The sequence below is a fragment of the Anastrepha obliqua genome, chromosome 5 (genome assembly GCF_027943255.1).
Source record: "Anastrepha obliqua isolate idAnaObli1 chromosome 5, idAnaObli1_1.0, whole genome shotgun sequence".
In the NCBI taxonomy this organism is placed as follows: Eukaryota; Metazoa; Arthropoda; class Insecta; order Diptera; family Tephritidae; genus Anastrepha; species Anastrepha obliqua.
The window spans coordinates 48,269,325-48,294,996 of record NC_072896.1 but is presented as its reverse complement, the minus strand read 5'-3'; the positions used below and the strand labels follow the sequence as shown (position 1 = coordinate 48,294,996).

The 25,672-nt window shown below is 37.4% G+C and overlaps 2 protein-coding genes and 1 non-coding gene across 3 annotated transcripts; all 3 read left to right on the top strand.

The window, feature by feature from the left end:
- Positions 1 to 1,830: 1,830 nt before the first annotated feature.
- On the top strand, positions 1,831 to 21,222 carry LOC129247084 (serine/arginine-rich splicing factor 3). Its single transcript, XM_054885999.1, has 3 exons — positions 1,831 to 2,021; positions 2,132 to 2,544; positions 20,210 to 21,222. The coding sequence occupies exons 1-3, from the start codon at positions 2,019 to 2,021 to the stop codon at positions 20,574 to 20,576; spliced, it is 783 nt and encodes a 260-aa protein (XP_054741974.1). The 5' UTR covers positions 1,831 to 2,018; the 3' UTR covers positions 20,577 to 21,222.
- On the top strand, positions 9,281 to 11,394 carry LOC129247083 (nucleolar protein 58). The gene is made up of 2 exons (XM_054885998.1): positions 9,281 to 10,712; positions 10,901 to 11,394. The coding sequence occupies exons 1-2, from the start codon at positions 9,442 to 9,444 to the stop codon at positions 11,133 to 11,135; spliced, it is 1,506 nt and encodes a 501-aa protein (XP_054741973.1). The 5' UTR covers positions 9,281 to 9,441; the 3' UTR covers positions 11,136 to 11,394.
- On the top strand, positions 10,752 to 10,828 carry LOC129249633 (small nucleolar RNA SNORD53/SNORD92). Its single transcript, XR_008582683.1, has one exon. It is a non-coding gene; the product is annotated as a small nucleolar RNA SNORD53/SNORD92 (small nucleolar RNA).
- Positions 21,223 to 25,672: the final 4,450 nt, after the last annotated feature.

The window sequence follows — 25,672 nt, the reverse complement described above, 5'->3', positions numbered from 1 at the left end:
GGACACGACGAGCTGAGCGAGCTATTTGAGTCGACAATTTATATTGCTTCCGCTGGACGACAATTCCAACCGTAGTGCTACCAGACGGGAGTAAAGGAGTACATAATAAGGGTTTTTCAATAAGGGCGCGTAGATGTTGAAATCGAATAAAATGGCGTTTGCTGTGTGGCACGTAGCGCCGTCCTGCTGGAACCACATGTCGTCTAGGTCCATATGGTTCAATATGGGCCATAAGAAATTGGAAGGGCCACCACGTCTGCCGAAAAATGGGCACAATGCGCGCAACGTTTGCGTTAATGAACACTGATTTTGATAATAAAGTTTTATCATTTGAACGTGCTGTTCAATCGTGTAACTTGCCATGATGATTTGGCATAAACAACTGAATAATAAACAAAAGATTTGACAGATGTCACCAAAACAAAATGGCTGCCACAGGGCGCCAAAATCACCCGCGCCAATTGAAAAACCCTTTAGATCCGAACAAAGTTTTACTTATAATAATACTAAGTTACTTGTAACAATTTAAACAAGTCTTTCGCTTTTATTTGTTTCCTTTATTCAACTAATTCGCCTTGGTAATAATCATTTTGACAATTGAGCCCAAATAAAGTTGATTAACATCGTTACATACCTAGCAGCATTGAGAGTCACGGAGTCTCTCCTTCATCATTTCGAAAAAAATAAGACCGATGATACCTCCATGGGATAAATCACTCCAACCATTCATTGTGAATGGGTTAATGTTTGGTCAAACACTTGTGGATTGTGTTTGTTCCAATAATGACAATTTGGTTTGTTGACATAGACGCTGAGCAAAATATGGAACTTGTGCGAGAAAATGGTTCTGATTTTGCAAAAATCCGGGTGTCGGTATTTAACACTGATCCAGAATTTCCATATTATTTTATGATAATTTCGACTCGCTCGCCCAACGTGAAACCATGCATAATGAAATGGCATACCTTACTGAAAATTTTTACAACCGTTGTTATATCAGCATAAACATTCTTTATAAATATTTTGGGAATATTGATGGAGTGGCATTCCTGGGCGGATATAAACAAGATTTTGTTACCTAAATATTCTGATTATTTTAGTTTCAGGTTTTCATTCCTAGTTTAAATGTATAATTTTTTGAAACTGGTATGTATGGAATGGTATTTTAAAAAACATGCTAATGAATTTTCATTAAGGTTTTATATATCTTCTTCGCCCTCGCCATGGTCCCTCAGTTGAGGTCGGCTCGGCAAAGTAGAGTTTAGTAAGGCGGAGCAAATTTAATATAATGTCAATGTGTATCCTCTTTTGTAGTGTAATTTCAACTAATTTCGGAAGCAATGAGTGTTTAGCATATAGAGTATTTTTTTCCATCCAATGTGGAAGGGGATACTAAAAAAATTACCATTTCATAACACATGGCAATCAGACCATTAGTATGTGCTCCATCATGTAAATTTCGTTCCCTTAACAGTGCTGCCGGATTTTTTCATTATCAAACAAAGCATTGCGTCTCATGGCCGAATCGTTTTTACGGAGTATTCACAATAGTGTTGGAAATCGCGCGAATTGAATTTTTAATCTAATTTATAGTTAAAGTTATTTGCAGATCATAAAAGACAAACCAAGGAAGAAAAAGATAAAAATTACGCATTAAAAACTCTAATTTTTGAAACCAGCACAAGATGCAAAATATTTAAAAATCGATAAAAAATTAATAATTCAAGGGATGTATATCGAACATATTTTTCAGCTTGTTTCGCGTCTATAAAGCTAATATCTTTTTGGAAATTTTACAAATACATAATTTGCGAGAAACTCTTCTTATTTAAATAATTGATCTGGCATTACTGTTTGCGGACAAGTTTTGCATCGACTTATATTTCTGCAAGCGGTCTTTTTCGCAGCGACGATGTTCTGAAAATAATTTTTGTGCAAATTGCTGAAAAATAATCTAAAGTAGAATTGTGGAGGAAAATATAGCACGTAATTAATTGAAGCCGTGGATAGCAGTGAAAATGGTAAGAATTTCTTTTATAGTTTTGTGTGGGGGTTGTTTAATATTCTTACCTGCAATCGATTTTTCATTCGTTTCATTTTCAATGACTTTTTATTTTTTTTAACACTCAAGTCAAAGAAAATGTCACGATACCCCAGCGACAGGAAGGTATATGTGGGTGATTTAGGCAATAGTGCCAGAAAGAATGATTTAGAATACGCGTTTGGCGCTTATGGAACTTTACGAAGTGTTTGGATTGCACGCAATCCGCCGGGATTCGCGTTCGTTGAATTCGAAAGCGCTCGTGATGCGGCAGATGCTGTACGCGGTTTAGATGGACGCACAGTTTGTGGACGCCGAGCAAGAGTAGAGTTATCTACAGGAAAGTTTGCCGGTGGAGGAAGTGGGCGTGGTGATCGACGTAGTATGCGCGATCGTTCACGCAGAAACAACTCTGATGATAACAAATGCTATGAATGTGGTGGAAGAGGACATTATGCTAGAGAATGTCGGCGTCGTGATAGTCGACGTGGTAGTCGACGTCGGTGAGTACTATAATTTTGCCAGTTATTACTGCATGAAGATTTTAAAAATATTGCTAAATTACATTAAAGAATATCTCTTAAACACTGAGCTCACTGAAGTGTTATACGCATATTTAATATTATTATACAAAACTCTATATATTTTGTTTAAGTCGAACTACTTGCAAATGTATGTACATAAGTATCTAGTAATTAGTTTGATATTGTCGGAAACTTAATTTAATATTATACATGTGATAGCATATGCAACTTCTTAATTTATTTTGAGCAAAATAATTTGTGTCAATTCTTGAAATCTCAAACATATGCACCTGCGATCAAGTGTATTTTGCCACTTTCAAAGGCATACCAGCTTCTTGAAATTCAAAATGTATATTTGGTAGACAAAAAAATTATGTAGCGAAATTTAATTACTTAAATACAAGAATATTACTTCCTTTTTGAGAAGTAAAAGGAAAAAGATTATTTTTCCAATAAGTATTTGCGGAACTAAGTTCTGGGGGCAGTCTTTGGGTACGTTCCAGTAACGTAAAACCAAAAATGGCTTCGATTTGGGCAGTCGCTGATGAAATGATGTTTTTTTAAAACGTATTTTTCTTTCTCATTTAATTTCTAAATAATATTTTTTTAATTACATCGCAACGCGGTGATGGTTGAAATATCTCGCCCAACTGCAACCAGAAGAGAGTCGGATACGCTTAATCCAACCCAGCTCTCTCTTGAGTTAATAAGGGAACTGGGTTCGGTTGAGGTACTCTGATGAATAGAGGACACAAAAGACCATGAGGTCGAAGTGCAAACCTCGAAGTAATCTAATTTAAATTACACCTTAGTCTGTGGTTTATGTTCCGCAACTTTCTGTTTCATTTCGTGCCAAAATTATTGAATTTAATCTGAAATCCTGGCCAATCCATATGCTTTATTCAAAGGTCGGAGAACATTTTGTTAGACCTGAAAGTAAATCAGAAATTATTATCATTTTTAGCCACAATCTTAAAAATATTTGACAATTTATCGACACAACTATCAAACAGGTTTCGTAAACAGTTTTTGAGCACACATGAAACGCCATTCCACCTGCATCTCAAAAAATAACAGTTTTTTTCACTAGTTTCTTTGTTAAAAGAACAATAATGGGCTGCAAAGGACAAATGTTAAGCCAGACAAGTTGACCTTTCTATCAATTATTCTTGCATAATAAATTAGCGATGAATGTAGCAATCACACTACACACCATATGTAGGGGTCCCGTTCTTTGAATATTCCAAGTTTTACGTAAAAATAACCTTGCCGGATCTGCGGTCTGTATCTAATCAGTATTTCTTTCTACAATATGCTACAAAATGATTGAAAATATAGTCTTTATTAATAAATAAAACGCAGTAAACAAACCTACGACCTGTCTAAATACTGTTGTCAGGACAGCCTCCTGATGTCTGTCCTGCAACACCGTCACAATGAGGCTTCGATCCCGGCCAAGGAGCACTGTAAAATGCTTTGCAAGCAACTCCTGTTTTGGTGTTACTGCAGGAATCACCCCTGCAAATATTTTTGCAATAGCCTGAGCAAGTCAGGAGGCATCTCTTCGATTACACCGACGGGATCCACGACAACACACGTCCACAATTACTGGATCGGACAGTACATATGTATATAGATCTTAAACAACATTCTTCGAGAGACTTTCACCACTTTCCGAAATTCCTGACCCCCGAATGTCGGTATCGGAGTCCAACCACCACCCATTGTAGATGAAGAGCTTCAGCTGCCTCATGATACCCGCGTAACTTTGGCTCACTTACTGTCTGGATACTGTAGCAGGTTGACCTCTTACAAACTAAAAAACAGGTCGAGCAAGAATTCAAGCCAAATGATCATCGTTTGCGTTGTATTTTTACTGATTGGGCTCATTTAGATTTATTATTGAGATTTATTGGAAAAAGTAGTCAAAAATTGGACTAATCTAATGGACCAAGTAATTATGTACCAGATTTTTTTTTTCGTTGTTCACTCTTGGGAGCATAGGGCATCGACAAGACTCTTCCATCGTACACAGTTCTGTGCTGTTGTTTTCGCACCGTCCATGAGATGTCGGCATCTGCTAGTTCGCTCAGCATCAACCTTCTCCAAGAGGTTTTTGGACGACCTCGAACTCTGCTCCCTTGCGGATTCCAGTCCAGTGCCATTTTCGAGTTGCTATCTGGTAGTTTACTCAATGTGTGACCTATCCATCGCCACTTTCTGCGTTTGATTTGCCTAAGAATGGGTTCCTTGTCTATCCCTCCATAATCTCCACAATGCGTCGTTAGTGATAGTGTTTGGCCAGAATATTCTGCAGATGAGGCGGAGGCATTTGTTGATGAAGGATTGTAGCCTCTGTGTGATGGTGTTAGAGACCAGCCATGTTTCGCTTCCGTACAACAATACGGACTTCACGCATGAGCTGAATATTCGTAGTTTAGTGCACCTGGAGATTTGAGAACTCCCCCATATTATACGCATTCGCCCGAATGCCGCCCTTGCTTTGTTTAGCCTGCAGTTGACACTTTCATCTGCTCCATCATCTGCCGTGATGATGCAGCCGAGGTAGCAGAAACTTTCGACGAATTCCCCCTCGCATCCGTCAACCAATATCTGCCTTGCGTTATTGTGGTTAACTCTCATAGCGTTGGTTTTGGTGATGTTGACCTCCAGTCCGACAGTGCGCGACTAGTTTGTCCGCCTTCGCTTGCAAGTCGTAAGAGAGGAAGCAGATGTCATCGACGAAGTCCAGGCCCTCAAGATGTCTGGTGAAACTCCATACGATGCCTTTTTTGTGCAGCGTCAGTTGGCTCATGACGTCATCAAGGACGATGGCGAAGAGAAGGGGTGACAGGGGACAACCTTGCCTTATTATTATACTAAATTTCCGTGAAATTAGTAAGAGCGACGCAATCGTATTATTAATAACACCTTTTATATATTTTATTAAATTACACATTGGCTTTTTCTGAGGATATACCGCTTCAGTCCTTCTTTCCTTATTGAGGTATTGCTTACAGAGTGGTATAAATAAATTATAAACTTAGGATAAATTACATACACAAATCACGATGGGCTTTTGCTAATCACCAAGATCGAACAGAAGACATGGGAAAAATAAAAACTGCTATTTCTCGATATGTTACAACCGGCTAAAGATGATATTAATTGGATAGAAGGGGCCTTAAGTAACGTTGCTTCGTTAATAATTTCAGAATCAGGTTAATTCTTTTTTTTTTGTTTTTTTTTTTTAACTGGTCGCTACTCGGACTATGACTAAATTAAACAACATTTAATTTAAAGCCCATATAGACTTTATTATGACCATGCGCCATTTGCTTTTTCTGTATGTTTTTAGTGTCAACGCTAAGATTTCCGAAAACGATGAGAATAAATATTCATTCATTTAATTAGTAACGAGAATGGGCATTCATTCTCTTGGAAAATGTTCATCAGTGATTTCAATACTCTCACGGTGTGTAAAAACTCTATGTGAAAATTTTCTTACACTCTCACTGGTATTATCAGTTTCTCATCTGCTTCATGTTGAAAATTTTTTTCGACATTCGATTTTTTGTTTATTTTTGAAATTTTTTTTCGTTTTGTCTTTTGTCTTGAGTAAATTATTGCAAATATGTAGGAAAAGAAAAACCCAAATTGAATGCATTTAGTTGGGTGTCAGTATTTTCGCATATGTACATATTGTCGTCGTCGCGGCAAGAGGTACTAACTCATTTTAGTAAAATTTTACAGTAGACCGAAAAAGCATTATTCAGTTATTACCTATGCCCTACGTTAAAGCACTATGTTTAAATTATGAAACAGCTTATAAGGAAAAATAGCAGCTTCAACGGAATTAAAATGCTTCTATTCAATGTGTAGTAAATCAATACAATTAAGTTTTGAATATAAAACCTTCCAAATAGCCTGCACGGCTCTTATTGGAGGATCGAATCCGATGAACCCAAGTTTCGATCGCTTTTTCGACTAATTCGGGTAATAGTCATAAATAACCACCTATTTTTTTGATAATGGTAACACAAATGACATGTAAAATGTGTTCATAATTTACTTAAAGGTTTGACATTTACGAAATGGGACGCTATACGCTTGAACAAAATTGGGAAATATTGAAAACCTATTTCCATAGTGGTGAGTCTTCTTCTTTTCTGATTTTCACATCGGTGGCTACGTCAATAAGCAAAATTGTCGGATTTGGGGCTCAGAAAATCCACACTGAGTCACTGTTTGGTGCAGTTTTTGGTCTGGCGGCATTACCGGGCCATTTTTTTCGAAAATGAGCGAGGAGCCGCGGTTACAGTAAATTGCGAGCGTTACCGTGACATGCTCAACGAGTTGTTTCCAAAAATTGAAGAGGATGACATGGACGAAATTTTTCAACAGTACGGTGCAACTTGTCACACTGCCAAAGTTACACTCGAACTTTTGGCTACCGTTTTTGAAAACCGAATAATCAGCCGAAATTCCGATATCAATTGACCGCCTCGGAGCTGTGATTTAAGCCCGTTGGACTATTTTTTGTGGGGAGCCGTTAAGGACAAATGCTATGCGAACCATCCAGAGACGATTGGTGTTTTAAAACACGAAATCGAAGTTGCCATTCATGAAATTGGAGCCCAAACAATCGAAAAAGTGCTTAAAAATTGGGTTGATCGAATGGCCTACTGTAAAGACAGTCGTGGCAGTCATTTGAACGATATTATTTTTCATTCATAAATGACAATGTTCAGTCTTCAAAATAAAAAAAAAAGTTTGAAAAAATATTGATTAGTTTTTTTTATAGCCGATTCACATGATTTTTTATAGCCGATTACATGAATTCTACATGATCCACCCTATATATACCCATGATTTCAAATAATCCTATAGGAATTTATCTAAAGGTGTTAAATCAAACTTTTTGGAGTCATTCAATGCCACAATTTCTAAAAAATAATCGAATCGCCAAACTTTTTCCGCAATATTCAATCGTTTCAAGTGCTATGCTGTCTTGTTGAAACTAAATGTCACATACCCTCTTAAAACCACTCACCTAACACCTCTCTGCCTCTGGGTCCAAACCATCGAAACAGCATGTTTCCGGGGCCTTAGATGAATTGGACGATGACGACCGCATACAACAACATCAACTCCGAATTTCCGCTGATAAAACTTAGTTATTATCGGTTTATACCACTTTCCACATTCCACATTGACAGACACGGTCAAGTCAAAAGGCACTCTTAAAAGGATTATTTATATCGTCTACGAGAACCTTTTGAAGATATTTTAATTTGTGTTAAATACAAATTATTTTTTCTTGTAAGCATCAATATGTACACAAAAAAATAGACAACAGTTCTTTGTCTATATCGCGTACAATTTAAACATTTTACTTATGAGTAAGTAAAAATAATAATAATTCAAAAAAGAAATCCAACAAGAATTTTCCAGTTATTAAATTTGTTGAGGTAGTTTTCTAGTAAATATTAACCAGCAGCAAAATTCTAGCAAATGGTCATCTGTCTATTCTCAAAGAGAAAAATATCCAAAAAGCTGATGACTTCGGCCCGTAGACATAGTCCTTCGTTAAAACACATTTTTGTTAAAAACAAACTTTAACTTTAAATCAGTTTTTAAAATTTTGTCAATCATAAGGTCTCTTCGGCCAAGCGTTATTAAGCGAATGGTTGTCACGCCTAACATAGCGAGTAGAGAAATTGCGAATAGAAGGCGCCTATAGATATGTTAAAACTAAATTCTAGTTAAAATGAGAGAGAACAGAGCAATTCAGTCATAAATAAAAATTTACTCGGTAAAATAAAGAAATATGAGTACTTTAATTAGTTTTACCAGTGCTAGCTGATTTTTATTTACATTTAGAAGTAGAGAAACAAAAATACAAAGAAGCTACTGAATACCCGTTTTTATCATTTTAAAATCACGTTACTCACATTTTAAAGTAAAAACCCTGTTTTTGTGATAAATTGCATATTAAGTTGACTAAAACCTATTTTTTTACTTTTCTATGATTACGAGCATTCGTGTTTACATAAAAAAATTTAAAATAGAAAACAGAGAAATCGACGTTGAATGAAAAAAATTACTTTAGTTGAAAACTACGAGCTAATTGGCAGGGGCAGTGACGTCAGGATAGAAAATAAACGAATGAAAAGAAGAGGAAGAGTAAGCGAAAACAAGGGACTACTGTCAAACACAACAAATTATATACTCGTACACAATTATATTATAAAATGTTGGACGGCACCGCGTTTAAGTAAGCGATATTTGGCAAGTGCTAAAGTATTTAATTAAAAACGGATAAATTAAATATTGTACTGGAAAAGAATTTGATCGTTATCCGTAAATTACTTCATGTTAATTACGCGTCACCTGCAGAAAAATACAAAATTAAAATTTTTGTACAACAAGTTTTAATGTAAAATACAAATATAACACAAAATTTAAAATTTTGTACATTTTTTAATTTAAAATTTTGTATTTTTAATTTAAAATTTTGTATTTTTCTAATTTAAAACTAATTTCAATGAATATTCACAAACTCACAGTAATTTGTGAATGAAGGTTTTATTAAATTCGCCAAGTACGAAGTACGCGAACAAACTCATTGTGAATGAAAGACACAAATTTGTAAAAGAAGGCAAATTCTTGTCGAAAAAGCCGCTAGGCTTCGCTGCAATCAAAGGCGCACACACGTGTTTTCCACGAGTGCCGTTTCAGCCTTCATTTTGGTTTTTCGTCGGTGTAGTTCGGAGTAAATTTTTGTGTCAGCAATAATATTTTAAGTAACTGAAAATATTTAAGTTAAAGAACGCATAATTTTTTTTTGTGCATGAACTAAATTGTGGCACTAAAATGTTTGTGTTATACGAAACTCCGGCGGGCTACGCAATATTTAAGCTATTAGACGAAAAAAAGCTTGCAGAAGTAGATAACCTATATCTGGAATTTCAAACACCGGAAAAGGCCAGTAAATTATTGAAGTTGAAACATTTTGAGAAATTCAATGACACCACGGAGGCATTGGCAGCAGCTACAGCTGCAGTTGAGGGAAAAATGTCTAAACCTCTTAAAAAGACTTTGAAAAAATTGTTCAGCAACGAAGTGCAATCTTCGTTACTGGTCGCTGATGCGAAGTTGGGTAATGCCATTAAGGATAAATTAGCTGTGCCATGTGTCTACAATACGGGTGTACAAGAATTGATGAGATGCATACGTCAACAGGCGGATAGTTTGTTAAGTGGTCTACCCAAGCGTGAAATGACAGCCATGGCACTCGGTTTAGCTCACTCCTTATCGCGGTACAAATTAAAGTTCTCACCCGACAAAATAGACACAATGATTGTGCAAGCGCAATGTCTATTGGACGATTTGGATAAAGAGTTAAATAATTATATGATGCGTGCTCGTGAATGGTACGGTTGGCATTTTCCAGAACTTGGCAAGCTAATTACAGATAATATTGCATTCGTAAAGACTGTCAAATTAGTAGGCACTCGGGAAAATATGGCACAAACGGATCTTTCTGATATTCTACCAGAAGAGGTGGAGGAAAAGGTAAAAGAAGCCGCTGAGATATCAATGGGAACCGAAATATCTGAAGAGGATATCATGAATATTCAATGCCTATGTGATGAAATACTTTCCATCGACGAATATAGAACTCATTTATACGATTATTTGAAGACACGAATGATGGCGATGGCACCTAATCTAACAGTTCTTGTTGGTGAAACCGTTGGTGCCCGCCTTATTGCACATGCAGGCTCACTTATAAACCTTGCTAAACATCCATCTTCCACTGTACAAATTTTGGGTGCCGAGAAAGCTCTTTTCCGTGCGTTAAAAACAAAAAAAGATACTCCCAAATATGGTTTAATTTTCCATGCTCAACTGGTTGGGCAAGCCAGTTTAAAAAATAAAGGCAAAATGTCGAGATCGCTGGCAGCAAAGGCATCTTTGGCTACACGTGTTGATGCTTTTGGAGAGGAAGCAAGTTGTGAACTGGGAGCGACTCATAAGGTGAAACTAGAAGCTCGATTGCGTCTACTAGAAGAAGGAAATCTGCGAAAATTATCAGGCACCGGAAAAGCTAAAGCAAAGTTCGAGAAATATCAGGCAAAAAGGTAATATGTGAAATTCTCTTTCTGTGAAACAATTTTTGCACTTAATGATGATAACAAAAAGGTTTCGCATCTGTCTGATTACATAAAATGACGATAAACCTTGGCTGTCTGAAAATGCAATTAAATAGTTTTGCAAATTTTAAGTTGCCTTTAAAAAAATTTTAATATCAAATTTTATTTTATTTCAGCGAGGTGTTCACTTATCAACCTGAAGCTGACAGTACATTATCTGTTAAGAAGCGAAAACACTCAGAATCAGCTGAAGTTAAAGATGAATCTGTGGTCGAGCCAAATGAAACTAAAGACGAGAGTACTGTTGGTTTAGAAAAGAAAAAGAAGAAGAAAAAGAAAAATAAGAACCAAGATCAAGAACAGCCAGAAGAGGCGCCTCCCGCCAAAAAAAAACCTAAGACTAAGGAGTAGTAGTCGGATTAGGTTATCTAAGTTTAGTTAATTTTTTTTTAGACTTAACATTTAGCTGTACTAAGTGTTTGTTTATAAGGATATGTAAGAATATAAAATAATGAACAAAGCTACTTTCAGAAAAAAAGTATCTTAAAAGGAGACAATGGAAAACGAGCGATTGTAAATTGGAAAACAAGAAAACAAGAAAAGTTCGAAAAATTAAGCATAAATAAACTTTTGACGTAGTCCAAAATTGTTTTGAATGCAATAACATTAATTTTAAAGAGGTGATTAATTTTATGCTATATAATTTTTTCTCAAACGTGAGAGTGTTGCAATTGAATTTACTTTTTCAATATCAAAAATTTATAATTAGGCAAAAAACAGTAATGCCTATGCTGAAAAGCCACACATATAACCCAACAAGAGTCTTATTACTTTATTTTATTTATTTTATTTTTTAGAGCTTACATGATAATAAAATTAAAAGTAAACTAAGCAAACGCAGCGCTAGCAGCAGAGGCTTTCGGCTGTCTCGTGATGTACTGTATGTTGAATCAGATACGACGGAGTAGGTCGGTGTCCTTCAGAAAATTATTACTTTATTAAATTCCTACTTCATTACCAATATTATATCGTTATAAATGGGTAAATTGCACAGCTAAGTTTTATATCATTAAAAAAACTAGCCCCTGCCGAGTTAACTAGAGAGCAGTTATTTCAGGACACCACGTTTGAACTTCAATATTAATTTCAATTTGTAGGGGTAAAAAGTAAATATTTAAATCTATTATAAAATCTTACAGACAATTTAACATTGCAAGTAGACACATACCATGTGTTTGTTGGTTTAAAAAGAATATCTTCAAAATCTGTTATAAGAATAAAAAGTAATCAAGCGCAAACAATCCAACATCTAAGTGCTCTGAAGATTGGTGCGAAAGAACAATAATTCACTTTTGCAATATTATCATAAAATGGATTGTGGGAACGTATCTGCTTGAGCAGTTGAGGGAGTCCATGCGCACATAGATCAATTAAAAAACAAAAATATTAGCGAAGGGCAATTCTACCTTCTAACAAGTTTGGGCTATTAAGTCAGCATTGGCACAACTACGTTCTGGATACTGTAGCAGGTTAAACTCCTACTTATCCAGAATTGATCCCGACGTACCAAACATACGTTCGGTATGTGAAGGCACCCCGCACGACAGTAACCACCTTTTCACATGCCCCAACAAATCCACTCATCTAACATTCCTCTCCCTCTGGAGCCAACTCGTCGAAACGGCTGGTTGCCTGGGCCTACCGTTAGATGAGCTAGACGAAGACGACAGGTGATTACACTACAATGACAGCGCAAAGTTACTGCTACAACATTAAGACAACAACGAACTCAATAAGATGGAGAGAAATTAAGAGCAGACTGTGGAAAAATTTGACCGGGGTTGCAGAAAATAAGTTCTTTAGCGATATATGCTGATGCACAAGAGCGTTCGGGAAAAATCTGCTTTCGTCCTCTGCTTTTGCCGTACAATCTTTTCTAAAATATTCGCATACTGTCTCTTACAAACGTAATTAATCGAGAATTCTCGCCATTCCCAATCGGCGACGCTTTATGTTCCATCTAGGAAGCACGGGAAAATATATACTCGTATATACTTGTATATCTCCATTCTAATGACGGCATGTGTTTGCTTTGTCAGTATTAAAAAAGGCATAATGCCAAATATTTTTAATAACATACTTATTTAGTATTTAAGAGAACAGTGGTCGTGTTAATTGGACATCATTTTGTAAAATATGCGTTGATAGTCAGACGGCAATAAACTTATATGAATTTTCATGTAAAGACGTTCTTAGGACCAGGGAAGTCGCAGATAGACTGACACATCTGATCGCGAAAATCCTGTGTGCACAGAATGCAGATAAATACGCCAGGTTCGTACTAGTCCTGTCTAGAGAGGAAAGCAGAACTATGGTAGGTATACTGACAGACATCCAAGCATCCATTGCTTCACACTATCATGCTTTAGCCGAAAGAAGATGGAAGCAAATACCTACATGTATTACAACAAAAAACACATGGCCGTCATACAAAATCCAAAGGACGAATGACCTGCTAGGATGTTCTCGGCCAAACATTTCACGCATCACTGCAACCCTTACAGGACATTGGAAAGTAGGGGATCATGCAGCTAGACTCAATCTACCCTTCAATCCTATCTGTAGAAGCTGTCAAGCGGAAGGGGCGAAGGAAAGTCATTTCCACTATTTATGTGAATGTCCGGGACTAGCCAGGGCACGACTCCGATCCTTCGGTAAGCCTTTCCCAGACATTGAGATAAAGGATTTGCTGCTATACTTGGACCTCACTAAATGGATCTGACTTGAAAAAAAAAAACCATCATCACACGAGATAGTGGTACTAAAACGGTGCTGGTCACTAATTAGGAGTATATTCAGCTCAGAAATGCTCAACCACCTCAACAACAACAACATACTGACAGGCCACAATTTGTTAGTGGCACACGCATACAAGATGGAAATTACAAACAATGATAGCTGCAGATTTTGCCATGAACTAGAAGAGACGGAAACTCTTGAACGCCTACGTTCTTGCCCTGCATTAGCTAGAAACCCAATGAAATGTTTAGGAGCTCTACAATATGAAAGGGTTACAATGTCTCTCGGGGTTAGAGCTTCAGAGCTTACTTTTAGATTTGCAAAAGACGCGGAAGCCTACTACAAGGAAACGTATGGAGCAAGCTCCATCTAGTACCACTAAGGTCCATGTAATGGCTTTTAGTCAGCCAAGTCTACCTAACCTAACCTGTTTCATGTAACGTTAGGCTCAAGAAATATGCTGTTTCGATGGGATTGATCCAAAGGGAGAGGAGTCTTAGGTCTCATTTGGCTTTGAGTTGGGGACAACATTTTCATTGTTATATACATATGAATACTTTATAATAAAAGCTAGCAAACAGTTTGTAATCTATGGAACCTTACTTTTTGCCTCTTAGTTTAAATTAAAGGTTTCCCATGGCCAATGTCAGATTTTTTTAGTCTATGTACTTGTGAAAGTTTTTCGGTGAATTTTTTTCTTTGTATATTTATGTGTGTGTTATGTTTACGTCCGAAATCAGGAAAGCGAAGCGAGACTCATGGCGGAAATTCTGCGAAAGCGTGGAGGGCTGTCATGAGTCCGCGAGATTCAGACGTATTCTCTCGAGGAACTCCACACCTATGGGGTACCTGAAAGACAGCTCGGGGTGCTGGACCATGAGCAGCGAGGAGTCACTACGGTTACTCCTTGACGCCCATTTTCCGACAAATCCGGGCTCGCTTAATATCGGCTGGGATAGGACGCATAGCACTCCACACACCCACCGCCGCTGGCTGAATAAGCGACGCCTGGCTTGGGCGATTGACTCTTTCAAACCCTTCAAGTCACCTGGGCCCGATGGCATTATACCGGCTCAACTGCAGAAATCTGCTGAGGTATCTTGTCATTGGCTTCTTCCTATCTACGCGAGCTGCATAGATAGGGGCTATATACCCAGATCTTGGAGGGATGTGAGAGTAACTTTCATACCCAAGGCAGGTAAGATTTCACATGTATCCCCTAAGGATTTCAGACCAATCAGTCTCTCCTCGTTCCTCTTGAAAACCCTGGAGAGGCTGATTGATCTGCACATAAGGAGTGAAATTCCTCGGGGGCGTTTATCGTGCGCTCAACATGCTTACTGTAAAGGCAGATCGGTAGAGTCTGCTTTGCATACAATTGTTAAGGACATCGAGGTGTCCCTCCACCAGAAGGAGTTCACTGTGGGTGCCTTCCTCGACATTGAGGGGGCTTTTAATAATGTCCTCCCGGAGGCAATCACCAGGTCGCTAGGTAAACTAGGAGTCGGAACCGAACTTATAAGGCTTATCCACACGATGCTTACCGATAGAACGGTCGTGGCAGAATGGGGTGACACCTCTCTCCGCCGGCAAGTGAACAGAGGCACTCCGCAAGGGGGTGTTCTCTCGCCACTACTCTGGGTTGCCGTACTTAACGGTCTGCTGGAGGAGCTGGAGGGGAGGGGCTGTAAGGTGATTGCCTACGCGGATGACGTGGCACTTATTGTCAGAGGCAAGTTTCTAGATACTCTGATGGAACTGATGCAGGGGTATCTGAATCTAGTTATAAATTGGACCGCTAAATGCGGCCTATCGATTAATCCTCTGAAGACGGAGCTCGTCTTATTTACGAGGAAATACAAAGTACCAAGAGTGCTTCTCCCCTCAATATCGGGCGCTCCGTTGGTGCTCTCTGACAAGGTGAAGTACCTGGGACTCATCCTTGACAGAGGTCTTACATGGAAGCCAAACATTGAGGAGAGAATCAGAAAGACAACAGTCGCCCTGTATGGTTGCAGGGGCGCTATCGGCAAAAGATGGGGCCTCTCGCCTAAAGTCACTTTTTGGCTTTATAACACGATTATAAAACCAATCTTGCTATACGGAGTCCTTGTCTGGTGGAACTCGCTAGAAAGGATGGTATCAGTTAAGAAGCTGGAGAAGGTACAAAGGTCTGCCCTCATTGGAATCAGTGGGGCTCTCCGTACCACTCCTACTCTAGCGCTTAACGCTATGCTGAATGTGGCGCCCGTGGACATTGTAGGAAAAACTACCGCTGCACGCGCCGCAATCAGGTTAAGGTGTTCGGGCCATAGGCTAGACTTAAGTTACGGACACTCTAGTATTCTTAAAAACTTTGAGTTCATCCCTATGGTGCTGGACCACTGTACACCCACGCTAGGTCCGAGCGGACCTTTTTCTACCCACATTCCCTCAAGGGATGAGTGGGCGGGGTGCAACATTCGGCGGCAAGGCATGGCAAACATGTTCACGGATGGCTCGAAGTTGGACGGAAGGGTTGGTGGGGGAGTATTCTGCAAGGAGCCTCCCATCAAACTTAAATTTAGGCTCCCGGACCACTGTAGTGTTTTCCAAGCGGAGGTATCCGCAATTAAGGAAGCGGTGGACTGGTTGCTCAATTCGGTAATTACCGTTAAGGAAGTAAACATCTACTCCGATAGCCAATCGGCAATTAGGGCCTTGGGCTCGCTGTTTGTGCGCTCGAGATTGGTCGGAGAATGTCTGGCTTCTCTCTCGATTGCATCCGAATACTTCATCATCAGGCTCATTTGGGTACCCGGGCACAGCGGCATAGAGGGAAACTGCTGGGCTGATGAGCTGGCTAGACAGGGAACTTTGGAGACGGTTTCGTCGCGTAATGAGAGAATTGGGGTTCCCCTGAGAAGCTGTGGTCTGCTCCTGGAAAGATGGGCCTCGAGACAACTCAGCGAGCGCTGGGCTACTGCGCAAACGTGCAAGGTCGCGAGATCCTTCTGGCCACGGGTAGATCGGGGACGCTCAAGAGAACTCCTAAGGCTAACAAAACCCCAGCTCTCAAATTTGGTGGGCATCCTTACAGGACACTGTCCGTTAGGTGTTCACGCCGTAAGACTTGGGATTGCCTCAAGTCCGTTCTGCAGAAACTGTCTGGAGGACGAGGTGGAATCATCTCAACACCTTCTTCTCAGCTGCCCTGCTCTCGCCTGGCAAAGACTTAGATATCTGGGCTCTTACTTTTTCGCTACGCCTGCGGATATAGCCGGTGTAGATGTCATAAAGTTGATGAAGTTCATTAGTAGCTTGTTACGGCCAACTACGAACGCAAATCAGCCCCCGTCGGCGCCGTCGTAAAATGTATGGTCATCATCGTATCAAACCCCAAAGCTCCTTCTTCCTTCCCATCTCCTTTCCCCTCTCCCATGTATGGCACCACAACGGACGAATTACATTTGTCTAAGTGAGCTCTTTAGCTAGGGCAGCCATTTAACCTAACCTATGTTTACGTGTTTTATGTTGCGCAGTTATAAAGGTATTGTTAAAATATGAATTGGAATTATGTAGAATGGTGAATTGTTGAAGTATTTTTCTAAAATAATATTTTGCACGGCCCTTAGCTGGCTAATATTCTCAATATTTCTAAATGAAGTTGCTGCTGTTGTTGTTGTAGCAGCTTACTTACATTCCCATGTCAGGCGGCTCCACGTTACAGGAATGACAGTTTTTCCCGACCAAGGGCTGCCGATCAGTAAACTAGCACTGTCTAGTGCAACGTACCTCTGAATGAAGTCATTAGCAATGGTCGCAATGGCTATCCAGAGCCTCCAAGCAACCATCTTGTAGAGCCGAATTTTTTTTTTTTTTGTGCAATTCTCTTCTGTGCCATTGAGCTCACCTATTCTAAATACAACACGCCTACCCGAGGGTCAAGGTAATATTCATACTTTATTGTTGTTGTAGAAGCATAGCAATTCCTCATACATGTACGCGGAATGCTGCTGGAGTGACGGTCCCTGCCGGGATATAAATCCGGGTCGTTCAGGTAACGTAGAACCAACTGTCATAGGAAAGCTCGTACTCTCTATTCTGCTTTTCTGCAATATAATTGAACTCTCGATATCCCTAAGTAAAACAGTTATGTTCCATCATCGCAAAGCACCTATAGCTGCGAGCTCGCTTATTAATTAAAAAAAGGGTGATCGATTTAGAGGCATCGGATTTTAAATTGAAATATAGGGTTATTCAATAGGTGCGCTTCAACTTTTTTCCGATAGGGAGGGCGAACGACGCAATATTTTTTATTTTTCGCTTGTCATTTGTAAACTTCAACTACATTTTATCATGGAACGCTACACACTTGAGCAACGATTGTAAATCGTGCAAATTTTTTATGAAAATAATCGTTCTCTTGCTGCTACTTTAAGAGCATTACGGCCATTTTACGGTCCATTTAACAAGCCGTCCCGTTTTGGGGTTATGTGAAGTCATTGGTCTACAGCAGGGGTGGGCAAATACTTTAAAGCGCGGGCCAAAATGAAATTTTCAAAATGTCTCCCGGGCCGGAGGACTATACCGCATATGCTTTGCACAAGCGGATGTTTTGGATGGAGTTTTTTCCCTGCCAATTTTTTTTTGACAAAAACACTAAGTATCATTTCAATTTGAATAAAATATGTCACGTAATTTTTAAAGAAATATTTTTATAAATAAATGCCTATTAGATAAACCAGTCAATGAAACATTTTATTTTGTTACTTATTTATGTCTTAATGATACAAATTATTTTATATTGACACATAGTTATTACAATTTAACATTTATATTGCATTTCGTAAATATAATAGTAAATAGAATTCAAAAAAAGAAAAGAAAAACATCAAACGGTAAAATAAATATTTAAAGTTATGTAGGTGTTTACGAGTGATATAAGGCTATTGGGCAACCGCACACTAAATACTAACCTCAATGGTGGTGTGGAAACTAAAAATTCCAGACCTTTGATTCAAAAATACCCAATTCATGTTTCTACCGGTGTGGCAATATTGGAAAATGTTATAAAAAATGCACATTTTTCAGCGCTCTCACGAGAAAAAGAGTTTCACATCTAGTCATCTATGGCATATGCCGTACTCACAGGCATTTCGAACCTAGCGCGATCTCCTTTGTGTTTGACGAAAAAACCGCCCTGAGAGCGATCGTCGCGAGCGACCCGTGTGAAACACACGAGGATTGTTTCAAGCTCACGACATCGTCCACACTAGTGTAGTTAGCCGACCGCCCATTTTATTAAGACTATTATATATACAGTACGCACACTAATAATGCTGATGTCAACAAAATCTCATAAAAGAGTTTAAACAAATTTATGTGCGGAATTTTTCAACGGGCCGGATAAAATTAGCAAGAGGGCCGGCTTTTGCCCACCCCTGGTCTACAGTAACAAGCCGCCGACGATTTGTGAGCTCAGAGCCAATATTGAACGCGAAATTGCTGGAATTTCGGCCGATTTATGCAAAAGAGTGGTCGAAAATTGGGTTCAACGTTTGGACTTCGTAAAACGTGCACGCGGTGGTCATGCAAAAGAAATCGAATTTCATACTTAAATGTATATGTTCAAACTCGATAATAAAAAAAAAAATTAGTTAAAAAAGTCAAACCGTTTGTGTTTTATTCAAAAAAGTTCAAAAGTTAAAGCGCTCTTACTGAAAAACCCTATATAATAACGAAAATTCAAATTGATTGGGCAATCTTTATTATTTTTGTGTATAACCATTCATGACATTTATTTTTTAAAGATAATACCTTTTAAATGTTAACCACAACTGCGCCGTAGTTCGACCATCCGTAAACACCAATTTCGAGTGACTCGCTGGTATCTCGTGAATAACTTTAGTAGTGTTGGCTGCCAATGCTTCAATCGAAGTTGGTTTATCCACAAAGCATTTAGACTTTACATACCCCCGCAAATAAAAGTCCAAAGGTGTGATATCACACGATGTTTGTGGCCAATCCACTGGTCCGAGACGAGGGATAAATTGCTCACCGAAACGACAACGCAGTGAATCCATTGTTTCCCTAGCAGTATGGCTAGTAACGCCGTCTTGTTCGAACCAAATGTTGTAGAGAGCACGGGCTTCATTTTCCGACCTCAAAAAGTCGTTTATCATGTGGCGATAGTGTACGCTGATACGTTGGCGCCAACCTCGCAACCTCGTCTTTGAGTAAATATGGGCCGATGATTCCTCCAGCTCAAAACCATCATAGACCAAACGGTTGTTTTAATAGATGTAATGGCAGTTCTTGAATGGTTTCAGGTTGCTGCGGTAATTTTCCTTATTGACGTGGTCACTAAAGCTAAAATGGGTCTCATCGCTGAACGGTTATGTACACCATAAGTTCGCCTGCGCGCGCGATGGACACTTTTCACAGAGCTTCGATTTTCGTAATACAACTACAGTTTGTAAACGTTGTTGTAGCGTAAGTCTTTGCATGGTGAAATGTCAATGAATACTGAAAAAATTATGTATTTAGTTTGACAGTAGTTAAGCGTGATCTGTCAAAAACGAACCTATTGGAAAAAGTACGTCCAATCTGATTACAATTTATTATATATAATATCTATTTATGTTTATGTATATGAATATTATTTACATATATTAATTTAAGTGTTTTCCATTTTTTAATTTCAGAAGCAATTCAAGGAGTCGGTCACGTAGTGCTTCTCGCACTCACAGATCACGTTCACGAACTGCTGCTTCGGCAAGTCGATCTCGCAGTCGGAGTCGTTCAGTTTCACCGAATAAAAGTTCACGTAAGTCTCGTGATGTCGCTTACAATAGTAAGTCGCGAGAGAATGGACGCGGCGCCACAGAGAATGGTAGCACATACCATAGATATAGCGAAGACGAGCGCAATGGTGGCACCGGAGGGGCTTCGCCATCGCCAAAGCGACGCTACGATGATTCTGTATCGCCGTCACCAAGACGTAACATCCCGACAAAACGCAGTCGCCGAGGTGATTCAACACCATCACGGTCTAGTTCGCGCAGAGATTAGCAGATGAAAGTTGCAATAGCTGTTAAAGCAACTAATAGACATTGAGCTTGAGGGCTCGTTTGCCGCAGTGCATGAATATACAGTTTTACTCCTTTCTCTCATTTCAAACAAGTCGCTATATAAATCCAAACAGTTGAAAATAGAATTCTTGAAATTCGATTATTATGCCGTATGTCGTTTTAAGTAGAAAAGAGTTTAAACTTTTAAGAATACTATAAACTGGAAGGACTTATTATATTACATAAGTGGTAATGCATTATTTATTATGGAAGCATAAAATGATGCATTTTCCACAAAACAACAACAGTAACAAAGTCTGACAACAACTATACGCAGCGAAAAAAAACAAGCAACAAGCAAAAAGTTCACACAACTTACATTTATATTTTTTATTTTAATATTTTGTAAGCTACTCAATTTAAGCAGTAGATTTATTGAATAGGTTAAACTAAATTTAAGCTCATTTCAATTGAATGAACATCGGGCCCGAAATGATAGTATTTATATTTCATACGCCAAATATGTACTCGCGAGCAACATTTCTCATAATTGCTTTTCGTATAAAATTGATTTGTCATGATTTTGTCTTAAATATTCAATAAAGGCTGCACAAATTGGTTGATATAAAAGTGCATGAAATACAAAACATTAAGGCTTTTCATATATAAATTGGTTGTAGACCATAAATCATTTAAATCATGAAAATTTAAAATCATTAAATTTATTTTATATTCAAACCAATTAGGTTCTATGGAACATATTGGACGACACGCTTAACTGTATTTAATTCTAAATAATAAGAATTAAAATACATCCAAAGCGAATATTTGAGTAAACAACGTGGAAATATCTGAGTGGGGGGCTATCTTCTAGGGCATTGAGTTCTCGAAATTAATTGAATGCTCCAGATTGACGCTCTGTAACGCGGCAAATGCGCTGAAATTTGCGCCTTGCACATTTTTTCGGCTTAAGCGTTGAAAAGGCACTCTAATGCGAATTCGACTGTCAATCTGCAATTGAAGAATTTTTTATCGATCAATAAATACTCTTTGAATGTGCGCTTTAAATTTTTTTTGTAACAATAGGGCTATTTTTATTAAGCTTGCAGCAGTCGCGTAACTAAATGTGACACGATTTGTAGCGTGGTCTACATACCATTTTAAAATAAAAAAATAAAGGGCACGAATTTAAATTTTTTTCCAAATATTTATATATTTATTTAAATTTCAACATTTTTTCAAATATTTTATATTAAGAAAAACTTCAGAGGCAGAGAAACACATATTTTATCTAAAATCAACAAAAACAAACACTTGAATATTAAGAAACTTGTGATTTTACTTGAGTGGATTAATATATCTGGACCACGCAACCACTGCAGGGCTAATTTGATATTCAACGATAGTAAAAAGATTTTGTTTTCAAACGTATATTCGGAGCATTGCAGTTAACGGATAATTTTTAGCGTACAAAAAGAATATTTATTTTGATATATTAATTGACATAATGTAAAAAAATATTCGTATGTACATACAGGGTTGGCCATATTAAACTGACCCATTGAGTAACCCTTTAACTTTTTACTGTAATTTGAAATCTAAGGTTTACGTCAACAAGCCAAAGACACTAGGCGCACTTAAGGCCAATATCTGACGGGAAATAGCCGCCATATCGGCCGAGCCGCTGGCCAAAACTATGGAAAACGCCGAAAAACGGGCACATTACGCTATACAAGCTAAGGGCGACCACTTGCGCGATGTCATATTCAAAAAGTGATGTAAACGAATCTCCTTGAACTAAATTAAATGTTTTTCACAATGAAACACAAAAAAATGTTTCTTTTTCCATATTTTTTTAATAATCACATGGGTCAATTTAATATGGCCAACCCTGTATATACATATACATTTGCTAAAAAGTTTTTAAATACGCAAATTAATCTTATTACTTCAATCTATCGCTTCTTCTACCTACACTACTATGGCTTTGTGTTGCATTTGGCACACAAAAAACGCAATATTTCTATCCAAATTTAGTTGCATATCTGTGGGCTGTTTGCCTACAATTAGACGAAAAGTTCAAACATTTTGTCTAAATTAGTTCCAGTTTTTCTGTGGAAGTTTAAAACTGCTTTCCAGCTTAATTAAGTTTAAGAGTCCACCTTTGCAGAGTTGAAATCAGTTCAATAATTCACCATACTTAAACTAGCACTGAAGAACTGGCTCTTAAACTACTTGCATGTGAATGAATTGCAATAAAAAGTAAATAACGTAGAAGCAATGTACACATAAGCTGTGGTAACTATTAGATTTCCTATATAGAGAGTTGTTGTTGTGGTTATTGTGGTTATTGTAACAACAAAAAAGATTCCGCACTCGTTTTTGAGGAGTGTTACTGAAGTGATGTTCATTCATGAATATAACTCCGCGTCATCCCGGTAACGTAGACCCGACTGCGTGGGAATGATAGATAAACAGTGCCGACCTTGCTTTTCATACCGTCCTATAAAATAACCCCCCGATCATGATCATTCACGGAAAGTATCGTACAATGTGTGCGAAATAACAGCAGTAAAATATATAGTTGAAATTTAGATGGAAGAGTAATATTTATTAAAAGAGTTCTAATTTTTTATTCCTTTTAGTTCATTTATTTTTAAATAACTGAAAAAATAATCACCCTTCAAACACATACAAATGTACATATTGTACATACTGTCGGCGTCAAAAGAAAGTGTACGATATTGATGATATTGATAAATTTTGACTAAGCATTTTTTTATTTTGTAATTTCAATTATTTTTTTATTTTGTAATTTGAATAATTCTTTTATTTATTTTGTAATTTCAATTATTTTTTTATTTATTTTGTAATTTCATTTATTTTTTTATTTATTTTGTAATTTCAATTATTTTTTTATTTATTTTGTAATTTCAATTATTTTTTATTTATTTTGCAATTTCAATTATTTTTTTATTTATTTTGTAATTTTAATTATTCTTTCATAAAAATATACTTTATACAACAAGAACCGTACAGAGCAAAGTTTCGAGCTATGTATAAAATTTAAAAAAATTCGGCAAATTTTCATCAAATTTTCAAATTTTTTATTTATTAAATATTAAATTTTGGTATAGTAAAGTGCAGGTTTCAAGTAGGTGAAAAATCACACTGATTTTTGAGAATTTTTTTCTATTGCGGTCTTGCTCATTTTCCATTTAACGCCTACTCCACATTTTTTTATATGGAAAAAAACACCCAAAACCGTCAGCAGAAAAAATTGTAAAAAATCAACCCGATTTATGACTTGAAACTTGCACTTTGTTATACTAAAATTCAATGATCTATAAAACTGCATACCCAAAATTTTTCGAAAAATTCTAAATTTTTCTAAAAGTTTGAAATTGTGATTAAAATTTTCCCGAATTTTATACAAAGTTCGCAACTTTACTTCAAATTACTCTAAAAATTCTGAGTAAAAGGTTGGAAATTTGTATGTAAAATTTGCCGAATTTCATACAAAGTTCGAAGCTTTGTTTTATATGGTTCTTGTTATAGTATGAACTACATTTATAAAAAATAAATTAATCGAAATTGAAAAATAAATAAATAAACAGTCAAAACTTATCAATATGTGGCGTACACTTTCTTTTGACGCTGACAGTATGCACTTTTCCGCTTTTGGCACAAGCACTGATATATGCAATGAACAATTTCAATTATGTAAAATGAATTCAATGCTTTTTTAGGTAAAAGTAAAAATTAATTCAATGAAGAAACATTAAATTATATTTATGTAAACAAAAAATATTTTATAGAATGACTGTTAGTGAGGAGAGAGCAGCGAATCGAACGGGCGTGTGCGTGTTTTGACAGAATTGATTTTACTTGCATGCGCTCACTGTATCCCACAAATCTTATAAATTTATGGAGTACGTCTTGCTCATAATTTTCTTGACATGGGTCGAAAGATTTTCGTTGAGATTGAGACCAGCATACTGAGCCAGCCAGCCATGACATGATTTCCAGCATAATATGAAGTAAAGCATTTTGTATCTAACGCGCCAGTATGATTATGGTTATTGTAGGATGTTGATATTGATATGGTAGGATGATAGATTTACCAGGTTTGGCCATTAGCATTGGTGAACAACAAAATTGTGCGAGGCCCTCGGCAGGCGATTTCTGCCCACTCGTTTCACACGAATTCACATCCTCGTACAACGAGACGACTTCGCCGGAGACTGTGATTTTTTTTTGCATCCCCTTTTTCGTCCCACGAATGATAACTCTTTCACCAAGGTTTCGTCAGCCTATCAGCAGATTCTGTCAAATTCGCTGAGAGCCAGTTAACGGTCTGATATTGGACGCACTTTAAAAACACACACATGTGTCACATATTTCTCTTAATCTAATGGTTCATCACCATTCTGAAAACTTGATCAATTTTAAACGAAAAATTCTTACAGTATATGTAACAATATATGTGCATATGTATAGTCCTGGGTTTATCGGAAACGGCCTCAAATATCTTTTTAATATATCAAGCTTTATTTTTTAGGAGCAGCATCCCTATACCATTCTTATAATATGACCACATTTTTCAAATTATTCAAAAAGTAAATAAAAATCACATAACGGATATTAAACGAAAGCTATTTGCAATATAGTTTCCGCCTAATTTTCAAAGTATTAGTATTATTATTATTAGTAATTTTTTAATTAAAAAAAAAAAAAAACCTGTGGACATCAAATGGGATATACTTCTTAGTTTTAGTTTTTTAGTGCAAGTTTAACCCTTTGCGGTAGATGCATTTGCAAGTCGGCGTAATGGCAAGATGTCATTAATGGTGCTCACACTCACCAACGTAAATGTACGCCTGTACCAGCTGACACGATGAAACTAATGAGAGCCCCATGTAAATGAATTCTCACCACCGTTCCGTTTCGTATCGTTATCGTAGATCGTTGTTTCATCGTGTCAGCTGATACGGGCGTATGGGCCTACGTTTACGTGTGTGAGTGTGAGCACCATAAGAGAAAAGAAAAAATTTCCGTGATCAGTAGAGTTTACAAAATCTAAACTTCAGAAAAAAG

Excerpts from the sequence above, each read along its gene's own strand:
- LOC129247083 (XM_054885998.1), top strand. The coding sequence starts at position 9,442 with ATGTTTGTGTTATACGAAACTCCGGCGGGCTACGCAATATTTAAGCTA. Across the intron at positions 10,713-10,900 it reads GAGAAATATCAGGCAAAAAG|CGAGGTGTTCACTTATCAAC; the intron begins GTAATATGTGAA and ends ATTTTATTTCAG.
- LOC129247084 (XM_054885999.1), top strand. Across the intron at positions 2,545-20,209 it reads CGACGTGGTAGTCGACGTCG|AAGCAATTCAAGGAGTCGGT; the intron begins GTGAGTACTATA and ends TTTTAATTTCAG.